The sequence below is a fragment of the Plodia interpunctella genome, chromosome 6, assembly GCF_027563975.2.
Source record: "Plodia interpunctella isolate USDA-ARS_2022_Savannah chromosome 6, ilPloInte3.2, whole genome shotgun sequence".
NCBI classification, from domain to species: domain Eukaryota; kingdom Metazoa; phylum Arthropoda; class Insecta; order Lepidoptera; family Pyralidae; genus Plodia; species Plodia interpunctella.
The window spans coordinates 1,455,351-1,472,306 of NC_071299.1; the positions used below are offsets into that span (position 1 = coordinate 1,455,351).

Below are 16,956 nucleotides of genomic sequence, written 5' to 3' on the forward strand. Positions count from 1 at the left end.
TTTTCCATTTCGCTCATGAATCTAGAATGAGATGTGCATATTAAAAATTATTAAGAAACAAGGCCCTTTTCAAAATCTATGGACTCTCCTCTGGAGTGTTGCCAAACGTAGAATATTATGGCTCCATCGTTCGCCCAAGTTAGGTAGGTACCAGCTGTTGGGCTGTCAAATTGACTTTGACTGGTATGTCATTTCGGAAGAACACGGACGTCACGGACGCAATTAGCAATGAAATTGTTTTCATGATATGAGAGTTTGTGTGACTCATCTCGATTTACTCAAAATCTTGTATAATAAAATCGTTTTTTGTATCTTCAAAGAGCCTTGTTAGTATAAAGGGCAGGTCTTGCACTTTTTTTCTACAAGTTTTATAAAAGCCGTCAAACTGGGGAACGAAATGTCTTCGTCTGCAATGGAAAGTATCCTTTTAAGAAACCCATTTTTGATTTCATCATACATTAAGAGTAGCTTGTATTATCAAACTTTTAGTTAGCTTCATTATTATGAGAAGTTATCTTGAACTTTTCTGCTTTTCTTTTATTCGAACAAACCAAGGTCATGTTGAGTTTTTCGTATTTCCTTCGCCCCATGATAAAGTAAGTACCTACTTTACAATAAGAAAGAAAGAAAAAAAAATAAACTATTAGGAATTGTAAAGTACTCAAAGATGCTTCTGCCCAGAGATGGCTGGTAGTATACGACTATTTATCTTTATTCTTTAGATGACAGTGTGAAATGTCCGAAGCCTTTTCTTTGTTTTTGATTCTTATTCACTCTGATGTACCTAATTTTCTAATTTACCTTTTATATCAAAATCAGCTCAATCAAATAAGTAACAAATATTCAAACACAAGCTGTTTATTTTATTTATTATTTATGACTATATGTAAGTGTACAAAGTAATGTGTAAATGAGTGCATCATGTGCTGGTTGATAAGTATCAACCAGTCTTGACAGTTCTCTTGTACACATAAAAATAGATGGTTTGACAAAATATAATCTGCCACCATATAATCTAATAGCAATGGCAAAAAAATGCTGATCATTAAAAATGTGACTGTATTGCATAAGTACTTATTAATTTGTTTCCTTTTTATTTATTTATTTAAAAATTTCAACTAAATTGTAAAAAACTGTATGACTAAATAGTGGACTTCACACTTTATAGTATTGTCTACCAGCCAACCCTGTTGAACAAACATCTGAAAATGGTACAATATTGTTTTCCTTAACACAAGACATCAGAACATCTTTTTAATTTAAAATTTGCTGTAAAAGAGTTGGAGAGGAACTCAAAGAAATGTGAGAAAGAGGAGAAGCTAGAGAAGGAGAAGGCAAAGAAAGCAATACAGAAAGGCAACATGGAGGGCGCCCGGATACATGCTGAAAATGCTATAAGGCAGAAGAATCAGGCTCTGAATTACTTGAGGATGTCAGCCAGAGTGGATGCCGTATCCAGTAGAGTTCAAACAGCACTCACTACCAGAAAAGTATTTTGTTTTTTTATTTCTATCTCCAATGACGTCAATATGCTATCGTTTTTTGTCTCAACTCCTGTTGATTCATCTTAAGGCCAGTGAACACACCAAACATGTGTGTTGCACAGTTTGTATGGTGTTAGTTCTAATTAGGTCTCAACCTGCCTATAATTAGCACTAGAGTTGAGTCATGATGAAGTATTTCTTGCAATTTATTTTATTCTATATCACACTAGAGTCAAACCAGCAGAAATGAGAATTGATTATCAACGTCTGCACAGCCTTTTCAAAATCTTACAACATTTAAACATGACAGTGTTGGTAGAGATGAAAATATAGTTGATATTCATTCTTAAATAAGACTAGTCTCACAATGTATATTAAAGTAGTCATGTCATGGCAAAACACTGGACGGATTGTGATGAAATTTGGAATAGATCTTTAACTATAAGGTCAAACATAGGCTACTTTTAATAATAAAGTTATGTAATGAAGTTGTGAGTTGCGAGCAACATCTAATTATTCTATAAAAAAATATAATCGCAGGTCACAAACTCGATGGCGGGCGTAGTAAAAGCTATGGACGCAGCTATGAAATCCATGAACCTTGAGAAGATATCAGGCCTGATGGACAAATTCGAGAGCCAGTTTGAAGATCTCGACGTGCAGTCGTCGTACATGGAGAATGCGATGTCGCAGACAACGACTACAACCGTGCCTCAAGGGGATGTTGAGAAGTTGCTGCAACAAGTTGCTGATGAAGCTGGGTATGTTTCTTTTTTATTATACTACTGGGCAAACAAACAGGCGTGCGGCCTATTTTATGAGAAGTTCTTACCATTAGTTGATGGAGCAGGCACTGAAGGAAGTTGAGTATGAAAACGTGGGGAACCTCACATTTTACATACTCAATTCCCTCTGGTGCCCGTCTAATAGTGATTGAACATGATTGTGTCTGAAAATATTAAGACATCAATTGTCAATTTAGCTTATTCGTTCGTACCATTTCAAGGCTATGTATTAGTATATAACATGTCATTTACAAAATAAATTATCTTCAATGATTTTTCATTGGAGATATTGTCTGGTCTCAAGTAGAGCCACTTGGTATCATTTGACCACAATTGACATAGATCAGAGTAATATATAAGATTTTTATTCTTTCTTATTTATGTGGATATAACTTAATTTACACAATGGAATATAATACTATGGTATACAACTTTGGGGTACATCGGCAAACTCAAATTTAGAGATCTTACAATGATTCCAATCAAAAATGCTGCGAACTATAGTGGATGCCCCTTGGTATTTAACAAATGCACAATTATATCGGGACCTAAATATCCCCACAGTCATGGAGGAACTTAAAAACAGAATGCCAAAGTACAAGGACCGTCTATTAAACCATACCAATGAGCTTGCAGCTGGTCTCATGAAGCCGAGAGTGGTTTTTTCCAGACTAAAGAGAAAATCGCCCTTGGATATGTGTTTATAATGCAATAAATTCGAAGCTTATACAAACAAGTACAATAAAACTACTGATTTATGGAGAGGACAAGTCAATGGATTTGGACCAATAGCTGTTTGGACACCATAAAAATATTGTTTAAAGTCGTAAACGGACAGATTACAATAATAAGAGGAAAAAATAATAATTTACAATCATGACACATGATTTTTGGTGTATTGTAGATTTTGCACATAATGGTGTTCCCGAATAGGTTTGATAAATTTTGTAAAAGCTAGTTTTGTAAAATCAAATGAGTCCCTATTTCCGACACTAGCATCTATAAATACTAGGAAATATACCCAAAGACGGGGCTACAGACTTTGTGCACCTATTTGTAGAACAGCAATGAAAAGAAATAGTTTTATCTGTATGGCGCCAAAGTTTTATAACAAATTGCCGCGGGATTTAAAAAATGAAAATTGGAAAACATTCAGGAAACGCTTGACTTCTCTCCTAGTACAAAAATGTTACTACACCATTGATGAATTTATAAATGACAAATGGTTAAAATAAATTTGACTGATGCACGTTAAACGATAATTAACAATATATGTAAGTCTTTAAAGACAGAGCATAGTGATACTACCTACTAATTTATTTCAACTGTATTTTTAATGTACCTACCTATGTCTCACAAATAAATATTCTTATTCTTGATATTGGCTGTGACTTTACGATCTTCCCTGCCTGACGTGAACCGTCTTTGGGAATGCTACTATTACCTATTAGTTGTAAAGGCTTCCTATGTGCCTCTTGGTCGTCTCATACGACATCCACGGGAGGATTTGGCGTGGTCCTATCCTAGGGCGGGAACACATGAATGTTGTTTGCGTACTATGCTATATGCATTTATTATTTTTATGTCATTTTCGCCATTTGCATTGTTTGGAGCCGATCCTGGATACACCATCAGGTCAGGCTTATTGTAACAATCCATTGTTATGGAAACTGTAACGAAATGGAAAATTTCAACTCTGTAGGCCAAAAATTTGCTGACAAACATCGGGACACGTGAAACTAAATAAAAGCTAATAAAAAAACGATAATGAATTATTTTCAGATTGGAATTGAACATGGAGCTCCCGTCGGGAGTGCCGAGCTCGTCCGTGGGCGCCGCGACCGCCGCCTCGCAGGAGCAGGACGAGCTCACGCAGCGGCTGGCGCGGCTGCGGCAGGCTGAGTAGTCCACTCTACGTGTGTATATCATTTGTAAACTTCGATAACTTGTACCATAGATAAAACAATGTTTGGCCTGGTTTGTAACCTGGTCTATCCGGAGTTTCGACCGCCTTTTACTGATTTGTACGAATTGTAAGTTCAATCGAGTTGTTCCAGGAGGTAGAAAATATTGCGTGACATCAGATATGGGTGTGCTCTCAGTATTTTCCTTTTTTTATTTTGTAATCTTCCCAAAAATCCAACCCAAGATGGGTTTACGACCGTCTTTTTGGGAGGAAACTGGTGAGGTTAGTGAAAGTGTTAATACTTAAATTTTATAAAAAGAAACACACCTCCCTGCCGCGTCTGCCTGTCTGTATGAACGCGATAACTTCAAAAACTACTGACGAATTTTTATACGGTTTTCACCAATAGTTAAGTGTGATGAAAGTTTAGGTGCACCTTTTGTTATAGTTTTACCCGAATGAAGCCGGGACGGGCCGCTAGTATAGCATATTTTATAATAGGGTGATTCGTAGAGTGTTTTGACCGCAGCGGTCGCGCTGTCATCGCAATTTTTCAAATTTTAACAAAGACAAGAATGAGTTTTGCTATATGACTTTAGATTAATTACTCTGCACTGTAGTAATGTCTATTTTATGAATGATTGATTTTGGAAATGATTTCTTCCTCAAGAAAATTGACGGATTGTAATGAAACGCTCTGCGAACCACCCAATATCCTTTACAATACTAATATCTACATTCAATGGTCAATGTTTATTTATTATATTGAACATTTATGTTTAGATAAAATATAGTTAAAATGTCATAATTACTTTTATTTTCTATTATAAATGTGGCTTGAAGCTTGATATAATGTAATAATGCTTTGATGAAAGCGTTTCGACCGCTGCGGTTTTCGAAAGAATTCGTTTTATAAGAATATATATATATATAGCAAAACGAATTCTTCTTTGTTGAAATTTGAAAAATTGTGATGACAGCGCGGTCGTGGCTGTCGAAACGCTCTTAGAAACACCAATAATGTAACTGGATTATAATAATATCATCATAACATTATATTCATCCCAATTTGTTTGTAAAAATATCGATAAGTATGTATTTTCTTTGAAATGTTTAACTTTAAAATAAGAATCTTCAAATTTATTATGTCGTGTCTCCTTTTTTAAACTGTGTGACGTGTCAAAATTGTGTGCCGTTTTTAAGTACCTAAAAGAAATTCGTTGTATACTTATGTAAAAAGAATTTTGTTTGGAAGGAATGTATTAATTTTTATTTTGTGATATTTTTATAAAATACAATGCAAAATACATAACTATGTGAACTGATTAAATTATATATGCTTTTCTATTATTTATTAGTTAGAAAAGTACCCTATGTCACTCTCCAACCTTCCAACTATTTCCATACAAATAACCACATTGCTCATAGTTTCTAATGAATGAATGAAATTTGACTTTAATATTTTGTGAAATTATTTGAACTTTAATATTTATAATAATGGATGTTTTATTGGTGGCTTTGAAAACAAAAATAAACCTATCCCTTTCAGTAGGAAACCGACAAGGCATGAGAATTGTGAAAAAAATATTTTATTTTAATATTGCATTCCGATCACAAAATGTAAAGAAAGCTACGTGTTATCTATACTGATTGTTAAGTATTTGTTATGTAATTAACGTTTAAGATTTAAGCAGGATAATATTAATATAATGGCTATTTTTGAAACATTTTGTTTCCATTTGAACACTTAAGATTTGGTCTATCTGAGGCGCATTAGCGGCTGTGAAGCCTCAAAGCTCGGGATCCAAACTAACCTTAAATTTTAAACATTGAGAAACGGCTAATCAGCCGCCTGACTGATGTCAACCGTCTCTTAAGAATGCTGTTGTCGCCTGTCAAGTACTACTCTACGACGGGACCGTATGGGCCGGTCATTCTAGAGTGGGGTACCGTACCACACACAGATCATTCTCACTAGTTCCATGGAACAAGTGAGAATTTTTTTGAAAAAAAATCCCCACACAGTGGTCGATACTTCGCCAATATAATTATAATAAAATAAATTATTTGAACTTGAATTTAAATTGGGGGTCTTGTTCATGTATTGAAATGAAAATCAAAATTCCAATAAAACAATTTAATTACAAAACAATTCGAGAAACAAGCACAAATCGTCAAGAAATGTAACAGAAAAACATTATTTTAGTCAAAACGCATAGTTGTGATACAACCAGTTTGGAAATAAGTACATTCGTATACAAAAACGTGTCACGCCGAATGTGTTGTACATTCGAGTACAAACACAATTTAATACTAAAAAGCACCCGCATACGATTTGAGGAACATTCTACACTACTAATACTACATCGTGTGGTTGACCTAATAATAATGTACTGTTCTAAACTTAAAATTATGTCGTTAACATGACTTAGTAATAGGAATACTTTACAGGAACATTCTTTGGTAATGAGGAGATGTTACGCGTCTCCTTTATCACTATTTTTGAAGGATATTTGGTAGAAGATCCAGTCTTCCAAGAAGGACGGTACGAAGGCTTTGCTCTTGCTGTATTTGACCGGCGGCTTTAGTTTCATTAGTTCTTGTTCGTATAGTAATAACGATTCTCGTGAAGTTGCTCCGTTTCCCTGAAAATTTGTACATTTATTTTGTATATATTTAAAATTATATCGTATTATCATTATAAAAATAATGTATATATGTATAATGTAATAATGTATATAGGTGGATTTAATGCCATAGCTTTGTCTAACAAACATTAGTCCAAATAAAGATTAGCTATGTGGTGCGTTTATTTATTATCATCGTGAAAGTATGTTCTATTTCATCACTTCCTCGAAATATTACAATCGAACTTTAAGCGAGTTGAAAAACATATGGCACACAACTCTTCATTTTGAATCACTCAATTTAAATCTCAACGACTGAAATTGATGATCAAAATGTGCTCGTTTGAATTGGGCCATGCCATTGGCTCAATTGGACCAATCGCGAATGTCGTGAATTGGACCAATTAGGGTCCAATTGTGATTTGGATCAATGGCCTCCAAAGGTCATAATGTTCTTATTCAGAGTGTCTGGTGTTAGATTTTACTGAACTCGCTTATAGTCTGCTCAATAATGATCGAAAAACAAACAAATGCGAGTGCTGTGTCCTCTTGACTCGCAACACAATTTGGTATTGCAATGACAAAAAATATAGTACGTTAAAAATCCGTTTTCTACTTTTTATAGACAGACCCTCATAAAAAAATTAAAGCACTTTAAGCTTATGTACTTATGTTGTGTCACGTACAGTCAATGTCAAATATTGAAAAGTGCTATAGTGATAACATACTTTAGCTTAAAGTGTGTATATGTAATAACAGTGAGACTGTTAATTTTTTTTTCAATACAGCCATATATATCATATTTTTTATTCCACTTCTGCCGTCATCTGATGGATCGAAGAAGTAAAAAACATAAATATTATTATTCCCCAGTTGATCGAGGGCAAAATAGAACGATGCAATAACTGCTTTTTAAAAGTAGTATAGTGGATTAACTCACAGAAGTGCTTGGTGTTAACTTACTAGAGTGCTGTAAAAAATCTAGATTGATGAAGTAAAAAAAAAACTATATATAAACGATAGAAATAGTATGATAATTTTCATTGACTACCAATTGCTTTCAAGAAATCTGATGAACCAAAGGCAAACAACCAAACTAAGATTGGCAAAAAGGCGTTGTGTATTTTTAAAACGTTTTATTCCACATACGTACTGGCCAAAAATTCATGAGATGGATGGATGGGGGCATCCATGAGAATTAAGACTATAAGAAAGGATGTGAAATGGTTTGGCCATAAACATGTCGTTGGCTTTCACAGGATAGATTATTGAAGGATTTTGAAGGAAGAGCTTCTAGATCATAAGATATGGTCAGTTTGAAATGTTTGTCCATCTCAGTCGCACATATAAGTGGGTGACTGAGACGGGCGGAGTGTATGCGTCGCGCAGAAGATGCCCACAAACTACCACCTTTAGATAATGATTTTAATCTCAGCGATGAATTGAAATAGTGAAAACACAGCATGTTACAAAACTAAATCGATCCAGCCGTTTGGATACTACGGACAGACATACAGATACACAGACACCTTAAACTTATAACATGTCATTTATTCAGGCACTTTTAACGTAAATTTTTATATTAAATAGTAATTTCTCACAAACTACTGGCATTTCGGAACGACCGCTGCTGAGAAGAAATGCCGAAAGAAACTCATTTGAACAGTATTGGTCCCTATCATGCCAGAAGGGCTTATCATGATTGTTTCTTAATTTTTTTTCTTTTAAAAAAAATGACAACATTTGTTGTCCCTTTAACGAAACGTGCAAAAGAAAGCTAACGTTTTGTGACATTCTATGTTGGCAGTACCTTTATAAATAAAGTCAGAACATGAAATGGTAAAATAGAATTTGTAAACAAGACATGAATTGAGTATCACAAGAACTACTCACGTTCTTCATAATAAACTCATTGGATGTTGCAGTCTGAAATTTAGTGTGATGTCATTAACAGAGTGGGAGGTGAGGTCGTGGTGAGGACTTAGCACAGCATAGTCAAGATTGTGCACTCATTTAGGTGCTGATAATACTACAAAGCATAATCGTATGTACTACAAAAAGCACTAAAATTACTTGAGTGCTGACCTGGGAGCTTACCATCATCTCTTAACGCGATACACTTTACGACCTAAACTGAACTACATCGCAAATACGTACCATCGACTGAATTTTTAGTATGAATGCGATTCATTTTAGGTTCCTAAATTGAACTGAGTTGCATTGGAATCGTTCTGTAAAAGTTGATGGTAGGCCTGCTGATGTTGATGCTCTACAAGCTAAAAAAGTTTCTATACTTAACTCTAAGTGGAGAATTAGAATTCTTCACTTAGAGTCTGGTCTCCTCGATAACCTGCGCCAGAAAACTCTGCTCCGGGTTGTGGTGTTCATATTTCGTCTCTGAATCTCTTTTTGTATATTATACCACCATATTTCTACACGCAATCCAAATTTCAGAAAGATAGGGGCAGCGATTCGGGAGTTATTGCAGAATATACGTAATAGGAGCCTTTGTTCTAAGTATTGTCGTTAAGCCTGGACACTAAACTACTTGCATAATTCAACTGTACTACCAAAAGGATGTCAAAAGTTTGTGTTAAAACATTATATACCCAGAATGAAAAGTTGCTGACAATAACAAAATACCATATAAGCACGTGACATCTTCAAACGGGAGGATAATGTGTTTAACTTTAGACATCGTTTCGTACACAGTGATTTCGTTTCGAGTCTAAAGTTTCTAACCAACGGGGTTGAAAATTAATCAATATTTTTCTGTTTTTTTTCTTGAGCCCATAATCTTATATGCAATTTTGTAAAAGTATACTCACATGCGTCATAAACTTCCCGTTGGGCTTTAATATCTTAAACGAAGCTTCGAGAATCGTAATCATGAATTCCCAAAGCTCGCCGCAGGCAGACTCCGAAATCGGGATGTCAGTGAGGTCGCCGAAGATGTAGTCGACCTTCTTGCCTTCCTTGATAAACTTGTTGATGGTAAGCATGCAATCCTCGACGATTATCTGCAATTCATACTTAGGTTTAATGCTGGCTACACACCATCGCCGAACTCGTGAATGCACGAACATTGCGTAGTTTGCATGAGAGTTTTTATTTGCCGCAATGAAAAACGAGCAATGTATACCAAAACCAAAATACGGGAAACTGGATCGCGATAATGTATAGCTGGAACAAATCTTGTAACAGATGTCTGTTCGTCTAAAATAGGCATTATACCTGAGCACATAACGCCTATTTTACCAAAATTATTCCTCCTGCTTCAAATGTCAACCTTCACAAATACAAACGATCCGATGTGGTTTGATCCAACCAACCTATCGAAAGTGATGCAGTATACAAAAAAGAGGCAGTTTTTTTAATGAGCTATAAGTGTAATCGCGCAACGCGAACCTTGGCGGTCCCATGCAAAAGGTGAAAAAATAATAAAACTCTTTTTTCACTCCTTTCTAGTGGTTTTTTTGCGCAATAAAGAGTTTACAGACAAAAGCCCTTAATTCCGAATACATACAGTTAAGATTTGATTTGGGGCGCCGCGCCGTACAGCCGTGAAGATTTCATTACACAACACGATAAGATAAAACCGCGCGCAGCTCGGTCACCCATAAAAACTGTTACTACGCAAGTATTTACATACTATCAGTTGCTCATTAAAAAAACTTTAATTAACCAATTTAACTGATGGAAAACTACTGATTTTAGAATACATAATTGAATAGTATTTTACTGGCTCATGGAGGCCAGTAATCAGCTAAGTTATCAGACTTAAGCGAAGTTTCAAGTTATTAGTATTATTTTGTTAGCGCAATAGCAATACGTCGTTTGTTTATCTTCGTGGTCCGCGGTTACCTCATAGTTATCGCCCTGTCGTCGCTCAAGCACGTCGCCGCAGATCGACTTCAGATGCTTGTTGCACGCGTTCATTACACACTCGTCGATTTCCAGCATCCACACGTATTTAGGCTTCTCCTTCAGAAGTTCGTAGAGCAGGGCGCCGTCTCCACCACCTTTATTCGAACGAATGATTAAACTATAAACTTGATAATACTACTAATAAATAATAACTAAACTGCACTGAAAAAAAAGCATAGTTCCGAATGGATAGGGGCGTGGATTCAAGTCCCGCTCGATTCCACAATTTTTTCGTTGTATTATTGTTTTCAAAATAATAATCATCACGGAAATGACAATGCTGTGGCAAAGGCGAGTGCCTCACGCGGCTCAACTGCATGAGGCACTCGCCTTCATCTTCGAGTCATAGGAGAGTTTGCGTTTCATTTCTCTCTCACTATCGAGTCGATTCGAATTGAGACGCAGAGAACCAATGACATTGCGGCGTGATAGTCGTTTTGTCACAATGACGCGTTGTGATTGGTTAGATGCGTCTCACTGCGAATCGACTGAAAATAGCAAACGAAATGTAAATAAAAAGTAACACTGAGCACACAGGACCGCGGCTTCAACTTGCACCACGGCCAACTCTTGTGTAATGAAATTATGCAGCGAAAAAGTTTGCCACTGTCGCTTGGCCCTGACATGAGCCCAAGATGTGCTGTCTTGATGTCGTCAAGATGACTATTAGGGATATATAGAAAGCGGCCTTTGGACGCCGACAATATGTCGCTATTAAGTCTTAAAGTGATTTAGACATAACCTAAAGCTCCTAATTTATACTCCCGAGTTATGGCATGTAACATGGGATTTAAAAATCAAGTAAGTATCGACTTTTGAGAAAAATTGCTCTCTCAGCTTTTCTATGAATTAACTTATTAATTCTTTACTTAACTACCATTTCAGATTCACACTCAATGCGATATTGCAGACTTATAAATGACTATTAATCAATGACAAGTAAAATGACCTTTATGAATTCACTCAATGAGCACAGGAATACGTCAATTCGCTCAATCACTACTCACGTTATGTTGCACACACGATATATTTCAAGGGGATATTTTTAGCTGTTTAACGAGACAATTTGACGGACCAATTTAACCCGTTTCTGCGGACAGAACAGACAGCCAGATACGGGATATATGGTCACGTCATTCAAGGCCGTGTCGTACGAGGCGACTGAGGGATAAAAAGCCTTAACAGTGGAGAGGCAACCATAGCACTCCTATTGAGCATTTCAATCTTTACGTAAAGGCCTGCTGACAGAAACCCAAAAACTAAGTGTAACATTTTTCATATATTAAAAGATCTGTTACACAAATATTTGGGTATTTTAAACCAGTTTTGTAAAAAATTTACATGTTTTATGCAATAAAAACAACTATATTCGGATACCGGTGCTGAACTAGATATTCAACCTAGAATAGACTACGGGGCGGTTAGCCTTGGGTATCTAGGACATAAGTCATCCTATAAGTATAATGTACATCTACAAATCTAGAGTAATTTGTATGCAAGTAGGTCGTAGACATGCCCCGTATATTTGGGTCAAACACACCTTTGCCTGCCATGATATGTATAACAAAAGTTTACATAGGTATAATGTATGAATGGAATGAGAAGCCGCTTTTTTAAAAGGAAACTTGCTTTCCCATTTTCTGCACTATAAAAGTAATTTTGCACCCCAAATCTAAAAAAAATCTACATCAACACATCCACGTCATTCCATAGATACATGTATTGTTAATATCTTAACAAAAGATTTTTCAAACAATCTCTATAAATATATCGATCAATTAAAAAAGTATTTCTTTCTGAGTGTTTTCCTATGTAGGTGCAGTCGAATTGACTGCATTACAACAAGGTCACTTGTTGTGCCAAACCGATTATGCGGAGAAAATGGCGGCGAACTTATAAAGGATAGTTTTAATAATAACTGTTTTTATTTCTATTGCCGCGTGTGGTTCCCGATTTAATCTGGACCCACGGGCAAGATAGGTCCACTGCAAATCTTCCATTCGATGGCGTGTAAGGAGCTACGGGGATAAAAAGCCTTAACAGATGAGAGCTAACAGCATTCCTAAAGAGGATTGTAATCGGCCGATTGTACAACCACAGTCGAGTTTTCAATGTTCGAGCTTATTACAGACAGGTGAGTATGTAACCAACTCGCTCAGAGGAGAGAGAGAGAGAGAGAGGTATAATACATACCCAAAATTACAATTTCCTTCCCCTCATACGACTCCTTGCCTCTCTGCATCAGTGTCTCGGTATAAATCAGATCGGCTTCAGAAATATCTGCAAGTGAATAAAATCAATATAGACAGCATCTGCAGTATCATAATAAAATACGCCTAGGGACGATGATGAGTTTATTTTTGTGGGACCCAACATTTATTGATTCTATTCATTTTATTTTTGTTGGGTCCCACAAAAATAATAAATAAATAATATAAATAAATATATTAGGACAAACCACACAGATTGAGCTAGCCCCAAAGTAAGTTCGAAACTTGTGTTATTGGATACTAACTCAACGATACTATATTTTATAACAAATACATATATAGATAAACATCCAAGACTCGGGGCAATCAGAAAAAGATCGTTTTCCATCATGACCCGACCGGGTATCGAACCCGGGACCTCTCGGTTCAGTGGCAAGAGCTTTACCACTGCGCCACCGAGGTCGTCAATATATAAATAAACTCATCATCGTCCGCATACACTTATCCCATCTTATGCGGAGTCTATACTACTTTACATGTACATGTCAGTCTCGTCCACTTCTCCCCGTCCGATCGACCAATCAGTTACTTCCTTTTTAGCTATATCCTGCCTAACGCAAATCTCCGTCCATCTTTTCTTTGGTTTGCCTTCTTTTTAACTAGATGTTGCCCGGGCCTTCGCCCCCGTGGGAATTTCGAGATAAAATATAGCCTATAGCAATCTTGAATAATGTAGGTAACTACATATGTTTGTAATGGTAAAATAATTTTTGAAATCGATTCGGTAGTTTCGGAAATTACCCGCCTCAAACATACAAACTCACAAAAGCTTAACTCTTCATAATAATAGTATAGATTTGATATCTTCAATTCTAAAACTTTTTAACAATAATCTCTGAGTGGGTACAAACTAATTCACACACTTAATATTTTTAAAGCTTTCTGTGGTAAATGTATATTTATCAGAAAAATAAAGAAAAATCCAAAATGTTGGTTTTAAATCCAAATTGAGGAATACACATAAAATACAGTTGATTTGTTCGTAGACCTGTCATGAATGAACATAATTTTTAATTATGAAAACCATATTCAAATAATATTTAATCTCTGCTACAGTAAATAGAAAAATCTAACGCTTGGACTGTAACGTGAGTTTACACTTTACAGATTAAAACGGTTTATCGTTGTGTACAGTACAATTTTAGGTCAATGTACTTTTTGATTTTACGAGCTATTGTACAAAGCAGTGTAGGCTTTTTATGTCATGTCAAGACGCGTTCCAGTGTTTTACGAAATAGCTAGCTGATAGGCAACAATAGCATTCCTAATACCAAGGAGGGTTGACGTTAGGCGGTTGTAAAATCACAGCCATTTTAAGGTTATTTTTTACGCTAACCCGCCCAGGGTGTATATTTATGGTGGCTTACTACACAATTTGTGGCTTATACTAAACCTTATACTTACTCTGTAAGTCATCAAGCACCAACATGTTCCCAAGAGATTTGGAGTGCACAATTTGCACCCTTTGGAAAGGTGACTGTTCATCAAATACGACTCCATCAATGTCGTACTCCAGGAGGCGCTCATCTAAAATACCAAGTGGCTAACGCTGTAGAGCTTATTATAAAATTATCACATCTCTTGTTGCTACATCTAAGTAAATTAAAAAATTAAAATGTATTTATAGATTCGAATTTTAAAATAAATTGTGATGGCAAAAAGACTACTCAGCATGCACTGATATAAATTGAAAACTAAAAAAAATAAATAAATCTTTGTATTATTAATTTCCAAAAACACTGATCTATCACACCAGTAGTGATAAGATTGGTAATTTTTAATTAGCTAATTTTTTATGTAAATAATTCAGATTGCTCTTCGTACGTCATCCTTTATATTTTTTTATACAAATGACATGTCCAAGTCTTCATTTCAGAACACCACTTACCTGAGGTTGGGTAGTACCTGCCAAACAGGCACCGTTTAATCGGAGTGTAAGCTTGCGATTTTAAAACATTGCTGATGTATTTTTTCAGCTGACTTTCCAATACTCTCGCCGACTATTGAAAAAAGTAAAACAAAACAAAAATAAAATATCAGTGCAGGTATTAACATGCAGATATTTTTCATGTTGGCAATATTAAAGGTTGAGCGTCTTCTTGTGTACTGGAAGTACTGTTAATATAATAAAAGAATATAGATACCAGAGACAAAGAAAACCAAAGATGATGGACTAGAATACACAAATGAGGTTAACCCAAATCTATCTGATTTTCTCTGTCTATAGTAGATACTACTGGGGTCTCCCATGCATGCTTATAATTTGGTTTATGTGAAGTAGGAGTATAGGTACTAGATATGTGGCCGTCCAAATCAAAAGGGACTTTATGGCGCCTGGCACTTACTGCATTATTGCCGTTGTTTTGTATTCGAACAATGGCAATAAAGACCTAAGTGCCAGATGCAATAAGGTCCCTTTTGATTTGGATGGTCACATACAATGAATTTCATGTTGGTGCACCACTAGACAATTTGATAATTTGACTATGTAATATTCATTCACTACATAAATTATTTTTTTATATACTTGTGAAAAATATTGAAACTAGAGAAGTGTGTATATTATGGTGAAGGTATCAAAATGCATTTATTATGGTGCAAAATAGTGCAAAAGTGGTTGGAATAAAATAATAATTATAATAATGAAATATATCACAGTAAATCAGTTTAGTGTCCCACACATATTAAACAAGTGGGAGAAAAGTGCCAAAAAGTATTAATGTGTTGCAAGAAAGTTTCACCATGAAAAGCAGGGTAACTTAGTGCATTTCAAACCTGAGCTAGTAAGGTACACATCAAATTTATAGCCGCGTTTGATAGTCGGCAACAATTTAATTCGTTCGCAGTCCAAGGACATTCTTACCGAACTTTCCAGTAGTTTAGAGCACTAGAAAACAAGATATAACGCTCAACCTTTTCAATTAATTAACAAGATACTGGATTTTTTAAATAATTAATTTCTTCTGTAATTCATTATTCAATCAAGAAAACATAAGTAGGTATACAATGAAAGGTGTAAAAAAAATTATGAGCAGAAATATAAGTTTGGTTTTATTAGTGATTAGAGTGAAATTCATATTTTTATTGTATCTATTATTCTCTTTCTTATAGTATGCCCAGTGCTTCCTCAACCTTGTTGTTTAGGATTTATTCTAATTAGACATCACCCTCTCCAAGTCAATAAATATTGTATTTGTTGTGCTAAGTAGGTAACTATAGAGATGGTTATGATAATAACTCTATATTGTTAACAATATTACTTATTACAAGAACACAAAATACTCTTATCGTTTCTTAGAACATGAAACACAGTGAATGTGTGGTTGGATTATTTTAAGAGTTAATACAGATTTAGTGATTTTACCTTGAAGCTTATTAATGGGTCCTCCGATTCCTCCTTATAATATTCAATATTTACAGTGACGAGGCCTCGGTCGAACAGGCGCACAGACACGGTCGTGCCTTTCTTCCCAGTTAACAGTTTCAAGGACCCACCTTCTATATTAATATCAGCGGCTAAAATAAGATTCGGGATGTAATCTTTCAAAACTGTTTCCAGTTGTCCAAACACTGTTTTTTGACCGTTTTCGTCACCCAAACGTGCGGGTTCGATCGAAAAGTCTAACAGCAAAGTCTGGACTGACATTTTTAATATTATTTGGGTTTTCAAAAGAGTAAAGGAAAGCCAAATGGAACCGGCACGGCAGGAGGCAACCGAGAGCAACTAGCTAGATTGATTGAATGAAATTAAAATGGAAGCAAAGCCAAAGAAACCACCACTCCGCAGATATTGACAGTGACAGAACTGATAGATAAAATTGTAATAGTTGCCATCATTGATAGATTTCAAAACCAGGGTTGTAATGTTTTTATATCTGTGGGTTGATTTTATTTTTTACTGGTATAGATATATAAATTTGAAACATCGAACAAACATTTTATTAACTTATGTTGAAT

The 16,956-nt window shown here is 35.4% G+C and overlaps 2 protein-coding genes across 3 annotated transcripts; one reads left to right on the forward strand and one right to left on the reverse strand.

The window, feature by feature from the left end:
- The first annotated feature begins 233 nt into the window (after positions 1-233).
- Positions 234-5,900, forward strand: Chmp1 (Charged multivesicular body protein 1). Its single transcript, XM_053746354.2, has 4 exons — positions 234-419; positions 1,246-1,490; positions 2,025-2,245; positions 4,052-5,900. Exons 1-4 carry the CDS (start codon positions 398-400, stop codon positions 4,173-4,175), a joined length of 612 nt encoding a protein of 203 aa, XP_053602329.1. The 5' UTR covers positions 234-397; the 3' UTR covers positions 4,176-5,900.
- A 397-nt stretch (positions 5,901-6,297) lies between these two features.
- Sms (Spermine synthase) lies at positions 6,298-16,779 on the reverse strand. Of its 2 annotated transcripts, XM_053746348.2 has the most exons (8): positions 16,364-16,779; positions 14,888-14,999; positions 14,404-14,526; positions 12,923-13,009; positions 10,667-10,824; positions 9,631-9,822; positions 8,696-8,728; positions 6,515-6,820 (listed from the first exon to the last, which is right to left on the reverse strand). In XM_053746348.2, exons 1-8 carry the CDS (start codon positions 16,643-16,645, stop codon positions 6,653-6,655), a joined length of 1,155 nt encoding a protein of 384 aa, XP_053602323.1. In that variant the 5' UTR covers positions 16,646-16,779; the 3' UTR covers positions 6,515-6,652. The 2 variants fall into 2 exon arrangements, with proteins under 2 accessions (XP_053602324.1, XP_053602323.1); XM_053746349.2 differs by lacking the exon at positions 8,696-8,728 and having other exon boundaries at positions 6,298-6,820; positions 16,364-16,776.
- Positions 16,780-16,956: the final 177 nt, after the last annotated feature.